General features: G+C 40.7%; 1 protein-coding gene across 4 annotated transcripts in view; it reads left to right on the top strand.

Moving 5' to 3' along the window:
• The window catches only part of ADGRF5 (adhesion G protein-coupled receptor F5), a 100,277-nt gene that overhangs the window by 67,779 nt on the left and 13,610 nt on the right, over positions 1 to 18,888 (top strand). For 3 of the 4 annotated variants that reach the window (XM_045842781.1, XM_045842782.1, XM_045842780.1), the window contains exons 10-16: positions 799 to 1,002; positions 8,665 to 8,835; positions 10,674 to 10,793; positions 10,944 to 11,153; positions 13,189 to 13,401; positions 15,096 to 15,251; positions 17,135 to 17,343. In XM_045842781.1, coding sequence (XP_045698737.1) covers positions 799 to 1,002; positions 8,665 to 8,835; positions 10,674 to 10,793; positions 10,944 to 11,153; positions 13,189 to 13,401; positions 15,096 to 15,251; positions 17,135 to 17,343 — 1,283 coding nt within the window. The remainder of the gene's footprint in view (positions 1 to 798; positions 1,003 to 8,664; positions 8,836 to 10,673; positions 10,794 to 10,943; positions 11,154 to 13,188; positions 13,402 to 15,095; positions 15,252 to 17,134; positions 17,344 to 18,888) is intronic. The other variant, XM_045842783.1, reaches the window with a different exon arrangement.

The raw sequence follows: 18,888 nt of genomic DNA, 5'->3' as shown, positions 1-18,888 counted from the left end.
TTAGTCTTGGGAGACAAATATGTTTTTCCACATTTACTGAAGCTTATGAGTTGTAACCTGAGACAAAAAGCAATTTATGCTTTTAACTATTTTTTCATTTTAAAACAGCTTTGTTGAGATAGAATAGACATGTAAAAGCTGTGCCTGTTTACAGTGTACAGTTTAATAAGTTTAGGTATATGTCTGAAACTACCACCTTAATCAATCAGGATAGTAAACATTTTCATCCCCTTCCCCCAATTTTCTTGGACTCCACTGTAATCCCTTCTCCCTGCCCCTCCTTGCCCCTCTCCCCCAGCAACCACAGAAGCTAAGTCTGAAACCTGACATTTTAGAATTTAATAACCCCATTATAATCCCAAGGTCAACAGAGGCATCTTTTTCTCGGAATGAAGTTGGGTTGCAGAAACATAGGTCCTATCACATCTTTGTTGATTCTGATTTTGCCCCAGAAATAGGTAGAATTCTAAAATTATCCACAGTCTTCTAATTCTCCAAGGCTTTACATTTTTTCTTTCTCCCTCTTTCATCTTTATACATTTTACTTACCAGCCAAGAGTCTGAGATTTCTGCTATTTCCTTAGAACATTTGTCTACTCTTTACCTTGTGTCTTTAGACATATCTGCATTGATCATCCCACTCTCTGTATGTTCCTTTAGGGCTGTTTAGATCAAGTCTCAGATGCTTTTGAAAATGATGTTTCTTGAAGCACTGTGAGATCACAAGACGAGGCTATCACTCTTCTCAGGTGATAGACACATGTAGTAATAATAAATGCTTTTGTGTATTCTATACAGGTGAATATATTTGCAAACTGACATTAGATATTTTTGAATATGAGTCCAGAAAAAAAATTATTGTCACACCCATCCAAATTTTCTCAAGTGAAGAAGTGAAGGTGACGTGCGACAACAATCCTGTGTCTTTGAACTGCTGCAGTGAGATTAATGTTAACTGGAGTCGAGTGGAGTGGAAGCAGGAGGGAGAAATAAGCATTCCAGGTAAGAATGTTAGATGTCCTTTCACAAACTGGTTTTTGTCCCATGCCCTAGTAAATATGGGAGATGCCGTGGGTGGAAGACAGAATGTCAGATGACTGTTTTTTTCTAGACTTCAGACTATGAAAAAGTACAGGTTTGATGCCAGCTCTAGCCTAGCCATTCTAGAAAAAATTCCAAAAATGTATGCATACAAGCATCACACTTGGATTGTAGACAAGATCCTAGCAGAGAAGATCCAAGAGGGAGTGACCTGATGACTTAGGTCCATAGTGTCTTCAGCCCACAGAAAAGCTCATCTGCAACTTCCTGTCCTTTCCATCCTCAGCACCTCAGAGTTAAGGATGAAATCATTGCCTTTGCTTTGGAGTCTGACTTGGAGCTTCTCATTTCTGTGTCTCTTCTCTTGCTGTCTGTCTTTCTCACTTCTGTGCCTTTGTATCCACACTTTCTTCCATGTTATCTAATTCTGTGTCTCTGAGCTTCTTTTTAATCTCCCTGAGTAGACCTGTTTATTTCTCAGTTCTCTCAACTCAATCTCTGATCCAATTTGCTTTTGTTTTAGAACTGAGATCTCACTTGAAGTTCCCTGCCCCCCAGTTTATACTGATGAATGGTAACAATAATAATAACAATAATACAAAATTAAAATAGCAATACTTACTTTGTTGGGTATAACAGTTTGTGATTAACTAATTTTTTAAAAAAAACATGTTATTACTTTTAATCACATTTAAACTTGACCCCAAGTTTGAAGCTGGTGTTTTTTTCTATCTAATTTTCAAAAAGAAATTGAAGTCCAAATTAAATGACTTATTCAAGGTTGTCACAATAGGAAAAGAAAGAGAATTGGGACTCAGTTCAAGCCTTATATCCTAAAACCAGTGTTTATCTTGGCCAAACTCCCTCACCATGCCTGGGAGGCCAGCACTGGAATGAGCTGATCTGGCAGAGTTTATACAGAAGCAAAAGACTGCTTTCTGCGAGAACCCTCATATAACAACATCCAATCCTTCCCTTAAAAAGTAACAATATTATGTTTATCTTTACCTTAAAAAAAGCATTAAAATAAAATATGCCTTTACCCATGAAATACCTTGGGACACTTTATTTTACAAAGCCTTTCCTACCAGAATATGTTAAATTATAAAAGCCAAAATACTGAACACTTTGCACACACCTTTTCCTGAGCACATCTATTTTGCAAAGCACATTTCAGCTGCAGCATTTGAATTCAACTTTAAAAGCACCCAGGAGAATGGGAAAGGCATGTGGTAACTGCTGAATGTGTTGACACATGGCACATTTAGTCACTTCCTTGATTTTTAAGGAAGAGGAGGTGTAGGCATCCTGAAGGAACTGCCAGATGGGAGAAAGACCTTGCAAAGTTCCCGTGAAAGCCCTTAAGCTTTCAACTCCGAGAGGTGAAAAAGCTGGCCCTGTGGCAGAGGAACCAGGAAGTCCGTGGCACAGATGCTCAGAGACCTCTGTGGCCACCGCTTCTGCAGACAGGCCTGATGCCCCGTGCAGGCTGGGCCTTCCTCAGAACAATGGGTTTCCTGTCACAGGGCTGGCCTCCTGCAGAAATCAGTTCTCTGATGAATTTAGCCTCTGCTCTGGGCACCCTGCCCTTCCTCCCCCTCCCTTGCTGCTCCCTCTCTGAAGCAGTCTTTCTCCAAACTCCACAGGTGCTTCAGCACCCATTTTTCTAGGTCAGTAAGAGACAATCTAGCTAAATAATTCACCAAAACATGTGGAACTGAATATGTTACCTCACCTCAGAGACAGACGCATTTCATTTTCAAAACACTGTGGCAAGAGGTAAGACAGAAAGAAGTAATTGGCAATAATGAAATTTCTAGCTTTAAGGGGTGGGGGGCATCTCTTGCATAAAGTGGGACTTCTGCAGTTTTTCAAATCAGCAGGCACTAACTATGATATTAATGATAATGGCAGCAGAAGTAATACAGGAGTCCCCCCTTATCCGCAGGGTATACGTTCCAAGACCCGGTGGATGCCTGAAACCGTGGGTAGTACCAAACCCTAGACATACTGCTTTTTCCTATACATACATATTTATGATAAAGTTTGATTTATAAATTAGGCACAGTAAGAGATTAGCAATAATAACTAATAATAAAATAGAACAATTATAACACTATATTGCAATAAAAGGTATGTGAATGTGGTCTCTCAAAATATCAAATTTTTGTACTGTACATGCAGCGGAGATGTGCTGGATGAAAGGATGACTCACATCCAGGGTGGGACAGAGAGAGATGGCATAAGAGGTCATCGCGCTATTGAGAATGACATGCAATTCAAAACTTATGAATTATTTCCAGAATTTGCTTTTAATATTTTCAGGCCACAGTTGACTGTGGGTAACTGAAATAGCTGGAAGCGAAACTGTGGCTAAAGAGGGACTACTGTAGCAGTAATGCTACTACTAGTAATAGTAACAGTACAGGGACCAATTATTATTACTACTGGTGCAGTTTCTCATTTTTCCGTATCTAATATTAGCTTTGACTGTGTAGGAACATGCCAACAGGTGGGGGAATTTAAAGGCTACAGAGTTTCTAGTGTCACCATAGCCCTTCTGACGTGGCACGATGATAAAAAAATAATGAAGTCTTCATTCCCTTCCTGACCACAAGCTAGAACAGTTCCCTAATGAGTTCATAAAGTTTGTATTTCCTTGCCTGTTGTCATGCAGATTATTCACAAAACCATTAAAACTTTACAAGAGGGTGTGAGCCCCTTCTATGTGTGTCTTTTGTTCTGAGGTGGGTCTCTTATAGATAGCATATATATATATATTTTTTTTTCTTATCCATTCAGCTACACTTTATAAAGTCCTACTAGAAAACAACCTGCCTCAGGGACTGAGGGAGAAGAAAGTAGAAAAGCAACTGACAGCAGCAAGCAGCATTGTTGGATCAACACTGTCCGTTCTGGCTGCCCATGAGGGTCACACTTTTTGTTTTTTAAAAAAGAACAGATGTCAGGGCTTCACTCTTGCAACTAAATCAGAATGTCCAGGTTTGGGCTCTAGGCAGTGGCATAGGTCCTAAATGTCACAGGAGACCTTATTGGGCAGAGGGGAGTGAGAGCCCTGGATTTAGTCCAGTCGCTCATTTACACGTGAGGACATGTCTCTGTGACTGTGGCAAAGGGCTTCCCTCCACAGCCCTGATCTTCCTCCTCCCCCATGTCTCTCTCTGGGTTCCCAGTGATGCCATAAACAAATTTGATTTTAAAAAGTGAGTCCTCTACTTGAAGGAATGCTCACAAAATTGGATTAAAAGAAAAAAAAAGAAAAGGAAAGAACTTGAGCCAAGTCCTCTGTCCTGGAAGAATTAGCCGCACACCCTGTGCTTTTCAGTAAGACGGTGTCTGTTCCTGGAGAGCTGTCATCCTAGCCCAGCCATGTACCCTTGTCTTGACACAGAGCAAGATGAGTCACTTCATTGACTCCCAGAACTTCGTCCATTAAATAGTGATATTGGTACCTCCTTTGCAAGACTTTGTGGGGATAAACACTGAGATGATAAGTTATAAATATTTAAAACAGACCTGAATATATTGAATCTGCCACAATAACTATTTTCTGATAGTGGCAATAGCTTTAAAAGCCAGCCCCTCACTTTTCTTCACTGTGGTTGGTGGAAAATTTTCATTAGATGTGATCTAACCTTGAGCAGTAAACTTTTAATTGCACAGCATCTCTTCTCCAGAGAACACAGCACCAGCTTATATTAGCTGCATTCAGTAGCAGCTGGGCAAGACCTCGAGGAGCACAGCCCCAGGGGTGCTGTATGAAATACAGTGTGAACACTGCCAATTCACTTTCTACTTTCACTTTCTGACTTTGACATCTCTTTGGAGCCTCATCTCCATTCTTTCCCTGTAGGTTGCAGCCTCACAGAACTGCTGGTTCCCCCCTAGACATGACCAGCATGCAGCTGCATGTGTACTGTGGCTTCCACCAGTGGTTTCTGATTTACCTGTAAAATTTTTCCTTCAAGCACAACCCATGTGTTTGCCTAATGTAGGGTGTCCCAACCTTGGCACTAGTGACACTTTGGGCCAAATTATTCTCTGCTGAGGGGAGCTGTCCTGTGCATTGCAGGATGTTTATCAGCATCCCTTGTCTCTACTCACTACATGTCAGTAGCACCTCCCAGTTACGACAGCCAAAAATGTCCCCAAATATCACCAAATGTCCCCCAAAGAGGCAACATTGCCCCCATTTGAGAACCATGTCTGATGTGTAAAGCAGATCAGAGTGGAGCTGCTTAAGTTAGAAAAAGGATGGGGAGGTTAGAGCTCACATGGCTTAGTGCTCTTCCATCCCCCAGCTGAGCCCCAGTTCCTGAGGCAAGTTTGTAGAACACCATGTTCTCCAAAGAGTACTGATCCACGCACACACACAACCCAACCACAACTGCATGCCAGAACACCACAGCCACCTTTTCTGTCTATGTCTTTCAAGGCACAGAGCAAATCTTCCCTCTTCCCTGAAGTCTTCTAACTAAAACTTCCCTCCTTTAACCTCCACACTATATTTTTTCCTCTCTTATGAAACTTATCTACTGTATATTATAATTATTTCTGTACATGTCTTTATACATCCCATCCTGCATAGCTCATTGTCTTACACATTAGTTTGGTGAGAAAGCTGGGCTTGAAGAATGAGTAAGAGTCAATAAGAGGAGGGAAGGAGAATATTCCAGATGTGAAAACAGGCATATGGCATGAAGCTACAAGGTATGTTGAAGGACTTGACCTAGTTTTTAAGAATGATATAGAATGAGATAAGGAGTATAGAGGCAGATTGAAATAATATTGTGAATGAACACATATATGCCACTAAGGAGATTTTAGTTTATTTTGAAGGCAAGGGTAAGATTTAATTTTATTATTTTATTATTTTAAAAAATATTTTATTGCTAATGCTATTACAATTATCCTAATTTCCCCCTTTATCCCCTCCACCAGCCTGCCCCCAACTTCCATAGTCAGTCTCCACACCATTGTCCATATCTGTGGGTCCTTCATATATGTTTTTTCACTAGTCCCTTCACTTTCTTTCAATCAGTTTCCAGCTGCCCCCCTCCCTTCTTATAGCTGTCAGTCTATTCCACAAGTCGATGCCTCTGGTTCTGTTTTGCTTGTTAGTTTATTTTGTTCATTAGATTCCACTTATAAGTGAGATCATGTAGGATTTGTCTTTCACTGACTGGCTTCTTTCACTTAGCATAATAGTCTCCAGTTCCATCCATGCTGTAGCAAAAGATAGGAATTCCTTCTCTTTTACTGCTACATAGTATCCCATTTGTGTAAATGTATTACAGTATTTTTATCCACTCCTCTACTGATGGGCACCAATTCAAAAGAATTTATGTGCCCCTATATTCATAGCAGCACTATTTATAGTAGCTAATGTTTGGAAACAGCATGGGTAAGATTTAAAGATAGAAGGAGAGAGAAGTCAGATCATCAGAACTGAAATTTAGAAAAATAAATTTTAAAAACTAAAAATAAATTTAAAAAATAAATTTTAAGGTAGTGTAGCCAATAGATTGAAGGGCCAAATAACCAAAACAAAGACCCAGTTACAACAATATGCAACTGGCAGATGACAGGTAATGGGTGGGGCCCGGGCTACTGACCAGGGTTGGAATGGATAAGATCATTGTGAGATGTTTCAGAAGTATAACCTAAAAATTTTTACAACTGATTGAAATGGAATGTGAGGAAATGTAAGTAATTAAAAATGAACTTAAGATTTTTAACGTCATGGACTGCCAGTGTCAAGAAAAAGAAACATTGGAAGCTGCACAGATTTGTCTGGGAAGAAGAAAGATAAGGTCCAGTAGGACATGTTGAGTTGGAAGTACCTCAAACATTGAATTAGCACTTGGGAATTTGCTTCTAGAATTTCTAACAAGATTGTTTCTCTTAGAGTGGAGACTCATCCAAATATAGGATTTAATAGGAGCCATGGTGCAGATGACACTGTCCTGTAAGACACTAGAGAAAAAGATAGGAAAGGGCCAACGTCAGAGTGCTTGGGACAAGGCCAATGTCCTGGGGAACACCAGTATTTATGAAGGGGACAAAAGGAAGGGAGCCTGGGAATTAGATCCTAAAGGAAGGGTGAAGAGAGAAGCGAAGCAGGAGAGACCTGTGGAGTTCAGTAGGCCAGGTCACAGAGAAGGTGGTCGGCAGAATGGGCTGCTGCAGTCCAGACAGCAGGACAAGAAGCCACTGGATCTGGGAAAGAGGAAACCGCACTTCAAGTGAAGTGCAGGGGAAAGAAGGTGAATGGCAGTGATTTGATAAAAAGTTGGAGTAAAAGACTAAAGGTGGCAAATGCAGAAGCATTGTAGTATGAAGAGTGGAAGTGGAAGAAAACTCAGTGATGGCTAAAGAACCTTCCAGATTAGGGGGATTATTTTAGGAAGGGAAGAGAAGTATACCTGTTGGTTAGCCTGAAAGAGTCTGAGGACAGATTAAAGACACAAGGTAGAGGAAAGATAAAGACTAGAATACGGCCTGGGGGAATTGGGAAAAGTGGGTTTGCAAAAATTAAGTGTGCCATAGAGATAAGTAGGGACACTTGTGCCTTTGAGCTAGGAGGTCATTGAGCCAAGTGGGTGAAGATAGAAATCAGTTTTATGTTTTGAACAGTCATTTTGGGGACTGGGAAAAAAGCTGGTTACCTACCAATCAAAGTATTTCAAACATCACCAATTATCCAGCCAAGGCTGAAAAGGATACATTCCTGTTGGAGCTAACTAGGTTATTTTTCTTTAATTTTTGGAAAATTGACAGTGTTTGGAGGATGTCTTAAGAGTTTATGGCAGTGTTAGAGGAAAGAGGGACTGGAGTAGGAAACGTTCACCAGGAGGGTGGTGCAGAGTCATAGGCAAGAGGTAAAGATGGCTTGGAGGGCATGGCATCTGGGAACTGAAAAGCAAGGTGTTCAAGAGGAGCTATTTTGAAGGGGAAACAGTGATAGCCCGAGAAAGCATGAAGTTGAAGCTTCCAATAAAACATATGGGCTAATAGGAGGGAACAAGTTATGCAAACATTTCTCAGATGACATGAATATCAGATGTTCCAATCTTCTTTCTTTCTCCTTTCAATAATAATAATAATAATAATAGTCTAAACCTATAGTCTAAATAGGAAATAACCTAAATAGAAAAACCTGACAGTTTTTTCTTTCTAGTGGAAATCATGTCCAAAGACCTTGCTTCTCTTTATTTTTCACGTTCTAGTGACCATCCCTAATGGGGCAGGGCCCAGACAGGTGCTGTTTTAAGTGTTTTTATGCAGTAACCCGTTTTGCCTGACTACAGTCCTGGATTGTAGTTACTGTTCTTTCTCCTTATTTTACATCTGGAGAAACTGAAGCACAGAGCAGTTTAGTGACTTTCTCAACAATGCCCTACCAGTTTTTGTTTGAGTTTGTGGCCACGAAACCTGGCTCCTTAGTCCACAGACCTAACCAGTACACATTCTGCCACCTCTTCATTCAAAGAGAAGAAAACTAATTTAATTAGTAATTCTTTTTCAATAATTTGGTATCTCTGCTACTAACTCAGAGAGTCAGTCAACTGTGACAGCAAAAGAACTGTTATGTCTCTGCAGGAAACTCTGAAACAGAATCAGATTCCAGCTGCAGCAGGTACACCCTCAAGGCTGATGGAACTCAGTGTCCCAGTGGGTCAGCTGGAAGGACAGTTGTCTACACATGTGAGTTCATCAGCGCCTATGGAGCTCGAGGCAGTGCGGACATAGAAGTGACATTCACATCTGTGGGTAAGGGCTCTTACTAGGATTTTCAGCATTGCACCTGAAACCAAGGGCTGTGAGTCAATTGGGAGTATCCATGAGCCAATTAAGCAGGGCCTTCCCTGGTGGTGGGAGTGTGGTTGGGGTGAGTCACAAAATGGGAAACAGTAGAGAATTTCCCTCTGTGCCATTTAAGTTCAGATGAAGTCTTTAAAATAGGGGAGGGGTGGGATGGGAACCTGACTGCAGGGAAGGAAAGCCTGCCTATGCTGGTAAGGCAGGAAGTGGACGGGAGATGTTTCACACTCAGATTAGTCCTATTTAATCTTGAATTTACAATGAGGGCAATGCTCCTAATTTTCCCCCTTTCCTCCCATAATTTCATTCTTTCTCCCTTGAATTACAATAGCCTGGCTCAGTCCCCAACACCCTTCACCTCTCCCTGTCATCCCTCCTCTCCCATTTCACCTGCTCTAGGAAGAGTGCTGCAGAAAGCTTTAGCAATCCTATACTTTGCAGTTATTTTACAGTTATAACAAGTTTTTTAAATATTTCAATTCATTCAACTTATTTATGCCCCTTAAAAATAGCATTTCTTCTCATATCATAAACCGTTGTAGCTTCAGCTCTATCTGCAGAAATAGAGCAAACTTATTTTTCCACCGATCTTACAAAAATGAACTATTACAATAAATCATAAGAACCTCCCTTGCCTAAACAATTTTGAGAAAGGACTACTATAAATATGCTCGTTACACTTACTCACATTTCCTGTTCTTGTGACTTGGCATTTTTACAAAGAGCAAGATTAGGTTTATCTGAAAACACTCTCATCATAGGATCACAGATCTTTTGAGCAATTCGCAGTTGTCTGTAGTGAGTGCAGTTGTACACAGCAAGTTTTAACTCAAGACTTGTGTCCTTTATGGGCCTTTGGCTGGCTGACATGTGCAGCCTTTGCTGAAAACCACTGGGTTGGTAGTTTGAACCTCATCTGAGAACCAAAAGAGCCCAGGAGGCTTTTCCTTTTCTCTCTCAGAATCCACTAATCCTTCAATCACCATCTCAAGGTTCCTACAGCCAGTAAGGGTGATGCAAGGGGTGCTGTAATCCATGCTTGTGTGACTTCAGAGCTGTATGTGAACATTTGAATCCCAATTTCTGCCCTCCCAGGGCACTATAGAAAACCCTGATTTTTTCTGATTATGACCAGAGATAAGATTTTACACTGATTAGAGTAGCAGACCAGCCTCAGTGGCTCAAGTCAGGAACTTGTTCACTGATAGAAGACACAAGTGAATGGCATTTTGAAATGTCAACCATGTGAAAGACATGCTTCAAGATCTAGAGGCAAAAATAGTGGCACGTTCATATACGTTTTTATATTTGTAGAGGTCTTATTGAAATTCTCAGTGAATACGTTCTCATGAACCTAGGTGGAAATTCTCAGAAAGATGAGTAAATGTAGAGAGACATAGTTAGGGTGCCTCTATGGCCCAGTTCATATTTGAGCAGTAAACTCTGTGATCCCCCTACTTCAAATGTAGCTGCAGACAGCACTCCTGTTTAGTAAGCACTGACTGAGTTCTAGACTCAGGTGCTAAGTTTTGGGGATGCAAAGACACAGAAGAAAGAGCCCTGCTCTTAAGGGGCTCACATTTTTATGGAGGAGACATATAGAAAGAAAGAAATTAAAATACAATGCAGCATAATTTCTAAAAAGTATTTTCAAAAACTAAAGAACGAAGTGTTCTAAGAACTGAGCCATTTAGTGTCCCCCTGAGGTGTCACAGAAGAGGTTGGAGGGGAGCTTGGGTTAAGTTAACATCCCTAAGTTTGCAACCTTTCACTCTGCTGATCATCAGGAGATAAATCCAGCCACAAAGGGGAAGTGCACGAGATCCTAAGGCATGTGATGGAAATGAGTACAGTTCAGAGCACCACCAGGAACAGCCTAGAAACAAGTAAAGCCCAGGAGCAGCAAGGTACCAATCCCGCGTTGACACAAGTAGTCAGGACGGTCCACACTTTCTGTCTCTATCTTAAATTTCGCTTGTGTGTCGATGGCACCAGAAAGACTAAACATTGTACTTGTTGTCGGTTTTCTTTTGTCTGTTTTGTTTGCATTCTTTCAGCCAACCTAACAATAACCCCGGACCCAATTTCTGTTTCTGAGGGACAAAACTTTTCTATAAAGTGCATCAGTGATGTGAGTAACTATGATGAGGTGTATTGGAAAACTTCTGCTGGAATTACAATATATGAAAGGTTTTACACCACAAGGAGGCATCCTGATGGAGCAGAGTCAGTGCTGACAGTGAGGACCTCGACGAGGGAGTGGAATGGTGAGTGAGAGGCCACTACCCTATTCTGCTGCCCGGAGCCCTGGAAACACAGTGCAGTAGTTACCGTCCACAGAGGGCCTGTCCTGGGACCTGTCTGTGCCAGCCACTTTACATTAAATATGTCATCACATTTTATGCAACAGCCCTTTCAGGCAAGAGGTCATTATACCCATTTTGTATATGTGGAAACTGAGACTCAGAGAGTATAATAAATACACCTAAGTTTCTACACCTTAAGTTGCAGAGCCAGGACTGGAACTTGTCTCTCTCATTCTAGAGCCTGTGTTCTTGCCAGGAATTTAAGAGGATTTTTATTAAAGATACTTTTACCAGACTCTTGGGAATGTTTTACCCAATTGTGGTATCAAAATAATCTAGGTAAAGGGTTTATATGTCTGGTTCCAAAGAAAGAAATATTTTTATTTACTATTTATTTCTATATTTTAGCCATGTTTGGAAGAAACACAAATCTTTGGGGGTAGGAGGAAGAGAGAATTTGATTGAACCACTGCAATAATAGGTGACATTTCTTGAGCTCTTCCTATGTGATAGACACTGTTATGTATTGTGTGTTAATTTATTTTAAAAAAATAAACTGAAAGGATAGTGCTATTATTATCCCCATTTTGCAGATGAGGAAGCTGAGGCTTGGGGAGGTTAAGTACGTTTCCCGAGATTGTACATCTTGTAAATGACAGCGCGGGGTGAGACTGGGCCTCCCTGGCTCTGTGGACACCTCTGAACTGCTTCGCCCCGAGGTTTCTCATTAACTATAAGGTTAATCAGTCCAAATTCAGGTCTTCTCCCCTTTTTTGTGAGAAGACCAGGCAACTTTGTAGAAAGAACTAGTTACTGTTTGGCTGGACTTGGCAGTAAAAAATCAAGAAATGAGAGTATTTTTCTCCCAGGCTGAAGTCACACCTAGCTCTGTCAAATTGCTCTTTCCTTCCACTGGGCAGTACTTAGGAGGAACCACAGCCTTTCCCATCACATTCACCTGTTAAACATTCTCATACTCAAGGACTAAAATAACCTCATCTAAATCAACTACACTTTGATTTTTATATTAAATTTAAATTTTTCTTCTCTCCCAACAGAATTGAAAGGAGTCTCTTCTTTGTTTTTGTTCTTCCTGATTTTCCTTTGTCTAGCTGCTGCTCTGGCTTGTTCAGAATTGGGGCAAAGAGAAGAAATGTAAAAAAAAAAAAGTTAAAGTGTCTTACTAAATTGTAGATACTGCTATCATCTTCCTACACTGTCCCCATGTCAGGAGCTCAAATGGTGGCTCACCCTCTGAGGGGCCCTGGCATATAATACTCATTCGGAAAAAGTCCTTTCAAGAAGCTCAACCCAAGGACTTTCCACAGTCCACTCCACCTCACCCAGTGCTGGGCATGTGGGCTACTCCTGCTGCTGCCTTCCCTCTTACTCCAGCAAGATCAGTCAGCCTCTTTAGACTTTTCTAGATAAGAGTGAGACATCAGACATCTAATTCCAGGGTCCACAGGTTGAGCTCTCCCAAGAATCCACCCCCCCCATCTCTCCCTCCCCACACAAACTCTTTTCTGGTGCCATGGTGTCCTTGGAATTGAGGAGCCTATTCACTTAGAGATGGAAAGAGGGGACATCACAACGTTACAGAGTTCCACCTGAGTGACAACTCTCTTCAAAGAACTTCCCTTCCTAGCACACACTGAGTTTCCCATTTCTACCCTGGTTAATGAAAGGGCCTTAGAGTAGGTATTGGAAAACTATTTTGGAAACTGATTCCACCCTAATAGACTGTATGACTTTGGATAAGCCACTTAATTTTATCTGAAAGTAAGTGAGTCTGTAGGTGGCTCCTGGTTAATCTTTTTAATACAGAGCACCTGGGAGGGGAATCTGTCAAGCATTATCTTACCCACTGTCCAGGAAGATGTGTGCCCTTGTGAAAGCTTGACAGGGACACCTAAGTCTCTTCTTAACCTTCCCAGCAAATGCCTTTGTGGCATGATGATTTAATTCCATTTCATTTTTGCTTCCTTCCACTCAGGAACCTATCACTGTGTGTTTAGATATAAGAATTCATACAGTATCACAACCAAAGATGTCACTGTTCACCCGCTGCCTCTAGAGCCAAACATCATGGTGGATCCTTTAGAAGCTGCAATTCCATGCAAAGGTTCCCATCCCCTCAAGTGCTGTGTCGAGGAAGATGAAGACTACAGAGTGACTTTCCAAGTGGATTCCCTGTCCTTTCCTGCTGGTAAGATGCCAATTGCTGAACTGTTAGGACATTGTATTTCCTACATGTGGAAATACTATGAGTCTAAAAATTTACTCTTAAAATAGACATAGGGATTTAATCAGAGACAGAACATAACATTGTGAATCCCATAAGCCATTATTACTTTCTATTTTACTTTATTTGGCTTGTGGCAAAATCTTGAGAGTCTGTGAGGGTGGAGCCCTTTGGCTTTGGTGGGCACTGATGAAGACAGTGTTAAGATACCTTCACAGGTCTTCCACTTCCTCAGTGTAGTTGACGAGATATTCTGATAGGCCCTCCCTCCAAGCTATGAATCAACATACCATGAAAGTACTACAAAAATCCTCTTAAATGAACAGCTGAACATGCAAGAAAGAAAAATAGCCAAACACCAAACATAGAGGAAAAGAAAAATAGACATAATGTTTTAGCTAGTACTAGGGCTTCCTTGAGGCCATCTGCCAATATAAGGAACCCAGAGCCTTGGGTTTTAAGGTGCTGAAGGCCATGGAAGTAAATTTCTTGCTCCCTATGCAGTAGCTAAGGAAACACCACCCCACCAGCACAATGCTGGGATCCTTGAAAGGTGGAATGCTCATTTTAAAAAATAGGCCAGAAAAGCAAAATTCACCTGCCTGGGTTAGGAGCTTGGCCTTGCCTCTGGGTGGGCAAAAATTTTCCCTGAAAATTATAACTATCCTGTCCTCACTCAGGTTTGGGGTTTGAATTTATACTAGCTATGTGATCCAGGAACTTCAAACTGAGAGGTAAAGTGGTCCATTGGTAGCTCCCTATGGCACTTGGTGAAAAAAAAAATCAACTCTCTGGTAGAATGTACCCTCAGTCCAGATTCTTCAGGTTGCTACAGAATAAGGTCAACCAAACATGAGCTCACATCCCCAAATGTCAAGACACAGACACAGTCATAAGCAATTTGCATGCTCATTCATTTTTTCATGAACTATTCTTAAAGACCTACTCAATGCAAAACACCAAATGTAGGTAATGAAAAGGAGAAAAAGGAATTAGGTCACATATATTAATATGTAGACAGGCTTGTATCATAAAAGATAATGCATATAACATTAAATATTCAAAATGAATAATACAGTTCAAAAGAACACTGGAAGTTAGAAAAGTAAGGACCCAGAAAGTCTGGAAAGTTTAGAGAGAATTGCATGTCTGGATATTGAAACACTCAAACCTTTCAACATACTGTATTCAGCATGTATACATTCAGTGCTCTTTTGATGTGCCAAACACTGTGTTAGACACTGGGTGATGGAAAGATCAATGAGACAAGGTACCTTCTCTCCAAGACTTTATGATCTAGTGCAGGGACAGACCCATAACAAGGTGACTCGAAACCAATTCGGTGAAGGCAATATAGGATAAATGCACAGGACCTCATGAGACTTAGTAAGGCAGAGGGCATTCTGAAAGGCTTTCTGACTGTTCAAACCTGTGTGGGCAAAGATTTGGAGTCATGAATGGTGACATTTTGGCTAGCATATATGCAAATGTGGGCTTACTACTAGGCTGGAAGCATTTTTAAAACCACATTTAAAAAATGAGTGTGGCATATTCCTGGGAAAAGGTTGGACAAGGGTATTCATTGTGGATCATTTTAACAAAATCTGTGCTTCAGATACTCATGTTGTGACTCAATTCTTCCAACAATTTTGTTTTAGCCAAAGAAGTTAATGGAAAGCAAGTGTGCTACAAATTCCATTTCACAGCAAACTCAGCTTCCTGGTGTCCAAAAAATGTTGATGTGTCCTGCCGCTTTACCAATGCCGCTGATAATTCAGTCTACAGTCCATCTATGAAGCTTCATCTGGTGCCTGGTGAGAGTGTTTTCAATCATTTAAAAATGTTGTAATCATGAGCAGGAATTTATTTACTCATTCACTCCCTCATTCATCTATTCAATAATATATATTCAGCACCTTCATGTGGTATACATTAGGCTAAGCATGGGAATTTGAAAAGAAATAAGCCATGTTTTCTGTCCCCAAGCGAGGGGAGAGATAGGTATGATAAAGAATGTTATCACATATAATGGTGAAGTGCTAAACTTTGTGGGTGGCCAGAAGAGGCTGCCTGGTTTAACCCTGAAGGTTATAGATAGGTGGGGAGGAAGTGACCAAGAAAGCCTTGTGGATGAAGTCGTAATTCAACTGAGTCTGGGAGGCTACACACTGCACCAGGTGGATAAGAGTTGGAAGTGTCTGTGTGGAGCTAAGACCCCTTTGAGGTTTCAGCAAAGGAAAAGTGTCCCTACTAGTACTGTCTCCCTAAGACTGGGCTACATGAAAAGAATCAATCTGAAAATAGGTAGGTAACTGTTTTTCCCCTCCTTTGTTCTCACTCGGCCAATACCCTTTCACTTAATATTTGCAGTGTAAAAGGTCATGATTTGTGGAAACATTTCATAATAGCCTGTGCTAAAGAGCTCTCCTCTGTAGCAACAGAGGAACAAGTGGATAATTGATGGTCCTGGGCGTCCTGCCTGAGCCATTCCCTTCCCCAGAAATCTCCTCTGTAACAGGACCCCTAATGTAAGGATACATGTCTCTATTACCAAGCTCATTTGAGTTCCATGAGTGATTTGTGGTTATCCTCACACAAATGAGCTGAGTTAGGGTTGCTAACTCAGCCCTGGGACCAAAGCAGGAAGCAACTTCGAGTCCCCTATCTCTCTGAGTCACAGTCCCCAACCCTTCTGAGCACACCTCTTCCAGGGGTGGCCGAAGTCTCCTCCTCACTCCCAGATCTCACTCCCAGCTGAGCCCAGACCTCACCCTGGTTTCTTCACTTATCTTTGTTCTTCATCTCTTTCTTCATACCCAGTCTGATATCATTTCCTTTATTGAGTAGAATGTTACTCATGTATTTCATGATTTTATACAATTGTTGCGAACTCCATTAATTATAAATTTAAAAGTTGGTGGGACAAAGATCTGCTCATAGAGAATCAGGGTCCTTTGGAGGTGAAAGCTTCTGTGACAAATGCCATTTTCCCAGTCATGCCTGGTCTTGAGTAGAAGTGAAATAGACTCACCTTATGGGAGACCATAAGAAACAAATTCTCACAAATATTGCCAAAATTTTCAGGCTGTGGGGCCTGGAATATTTACTACTAACTATATCTTTGGATCAAGCACATGCTTCCCAACCTTGGTTGCATGTTGTAATCACTAGGGAAACTTTAAAAACTGCTGATGCCTAAATTCTGGCCCGAGAGGTTCAGACTTACTTGGGCTAGAGTGAGCCTGGACATGGGTCTTGTCCCAGCTCCCCCGGTGATTCTAACAGGCTAGAGTTGAGAATCCCTTAAATGAAGCATTATGTCCCTAAGATTCCTGGAAACCTGAATATAACTTTTTTGGACAAGCGTATATTAAGCTCATTATTTTCCATGGCTTAGATATCCCAGACAGCAGAGAGAAGATTCCTAGGGTTTGGAGGTGGAATATAAATTCTGTTAGAAAAAGCAAGAGAACATCACATACTAAGTCTAGATTGAAGTCAGATATGTATGGAAAGCACTAAGAGGCTTTGGAGAATCAGGGGCAAAAATGATGAAGTTGGCTACCTCCAGAATGGTCACTGAAAGTAAAGGGAAAGATGAGTTCAAACATCAAAATTCTACCTAAGCCAGACCTCATTTCCACTGCCTTTTCTCCTCCTTTCACTTATCCCTTTTGTTTCCTTGTTTCCAATGCAGGAGAGAACATCACATGCCAAGATCCCAGCATCGGTTCTGGGGAGCCTGGAAAAGTCATTCAGAAGCTCTGCCAGTTCTCACACCTGCCCAGCAGCCCTGGAAGTCCCATGGGCGGGATCATGACTTACAAATGTGTAGGCTCCCAATGGCAGCTGAAGAGAAATGACTGCATCTCTGCACCAATAAACAATCTTCTCCAGCAGGCCAAGGTGATCCTTAGACCTTTGACTCTGTGCCCTTTGTGGGGTAATCTGTCCAGCTTACCATTTTTCTTAGCACTTAGGAAAATGGGCCTTGAGTTGGTTTGTTTTGCTCTCAAAACTACTTTTATTTATTTCCAAAAAGAATACATTCCTAGAAATGCTTTAAAAATTGCTCAGATACAAATATGGTGATAACAAAATATGTGTTCTGCTGTAAAATCAGCTGTATACCTTTACTTTGTCTTCTCAGTATCTTGTATCCATTCTTTATAAGGGGCACGTAGTATCATCCTCTCTACCTGCTTTCCTTTGAATAATTTTCATATCAAGCATATAGCTCTAATCTTTTCAGAAAGAGAAGCAACATAAAAATGAGGTTCAGTGCAAAAAAAAAGTTGGGCTTTATGCTTTTACAGTCTGAGATTTCCTCAATCCTTAGAGGTAACCTTACAGCAGAAGGGGCTCTCTGCCTCTCTTAACTGGAGTAGAGGTTACTGCCATGTGGTAAGGGAAAATTCCTTTCTTTCCACCAAAATAGATAAATGCTACCTCATACTTAAGTCATATAAAGTTAGAGGCTCCTAGAATTCCATGAGTTACATTATATAAATACTGATAAGGCAACTAGTGGGGTTATAGCAGTTGGTGACATCTTCCAACTAGTTCCAAATCCTCTTATCCTTGGAGAAAGAACTGAGGAATAGGAGTGATATTGAATTTGTGTCTTATCTAGTTTTCTTCTGTCTCTCCTCTTGTCTCATAACAAATTCATTAAAAATACCTACTATGTGCAAAGTATTATTTATAATAGGTATTATCAGGGTAAAAAGGCCAAATATGATTTGATAGAAAATTTAGATATTAAATATACATTAATTTTGTCTAGGATAATCAGGAAGTTCTGCTTGAAAAACGTGGCATCTGAGTTGGACCACAATGGACAAAGCATTGAAGATATGAATTATCCTAATTGAGAAAGATAGAAATTATCATTTGAACTCAATGATAGGTCATGGTCCCAAGTCTAAATACCTATGTACATTTTCTTTTTAAAATTTATTTATTTATTTATTTATTTTTAGACAGAGGGGAAGGGAGGGAAACATCAATGTGTGGTTGCCTCCCATGCGCCCCTACTGGGGACCTGGCCCACAACCAAGGCATGTGCCCTGACTGGGAATAGAACCAGTGACCCTTTGGTTCTGTGTGACTCAGTTCACTGAGCCACACAAGCTAGGGCTAGATACCTTTATATATTTTCAATAGAAGAGAGGCATGGTGGCTTATTATGCTTCATTTGATTTATCCATTCAGCATATACTGTTGAACACTTACTATATGCCAAGTTAGATGACTTGTACTATGTTAGATATTATGGGATATGAGAAAATAGAAGGAAGTATAACACATGGTTCACATTACTAAGGGACTTATAATTTAATTTGAGACATTTAAATTAGGACACAAGATGACATTGGTAGAAATATAGATGTGAAATATATGAAATAAAATGAATACTTAGGCATTCAGAGGAACGAATTCTGTTGGGTT

The sequence above is a fragment of the Phyllostomus hastatus genome, unplaced genomic scaffold, assembly GCF_019186645.2.
Source record: "Phyllostomus hastatus isolate PE091 unplaced genomic scaffold, TTU_PhHast_1.1 phas_contig_40, whole genome shotgun sequence".
NCBI lineage: Eukaryota > Metazoa > Chordata > Mammalia > Chiroptera > Phyllostomidae > Phyllostomus > Phyllostomus hastatus.
Note: the sequence above shows the minus strand (reverse complement) of the source record. Positions and strands in the feature narration are given on the sequence as shown.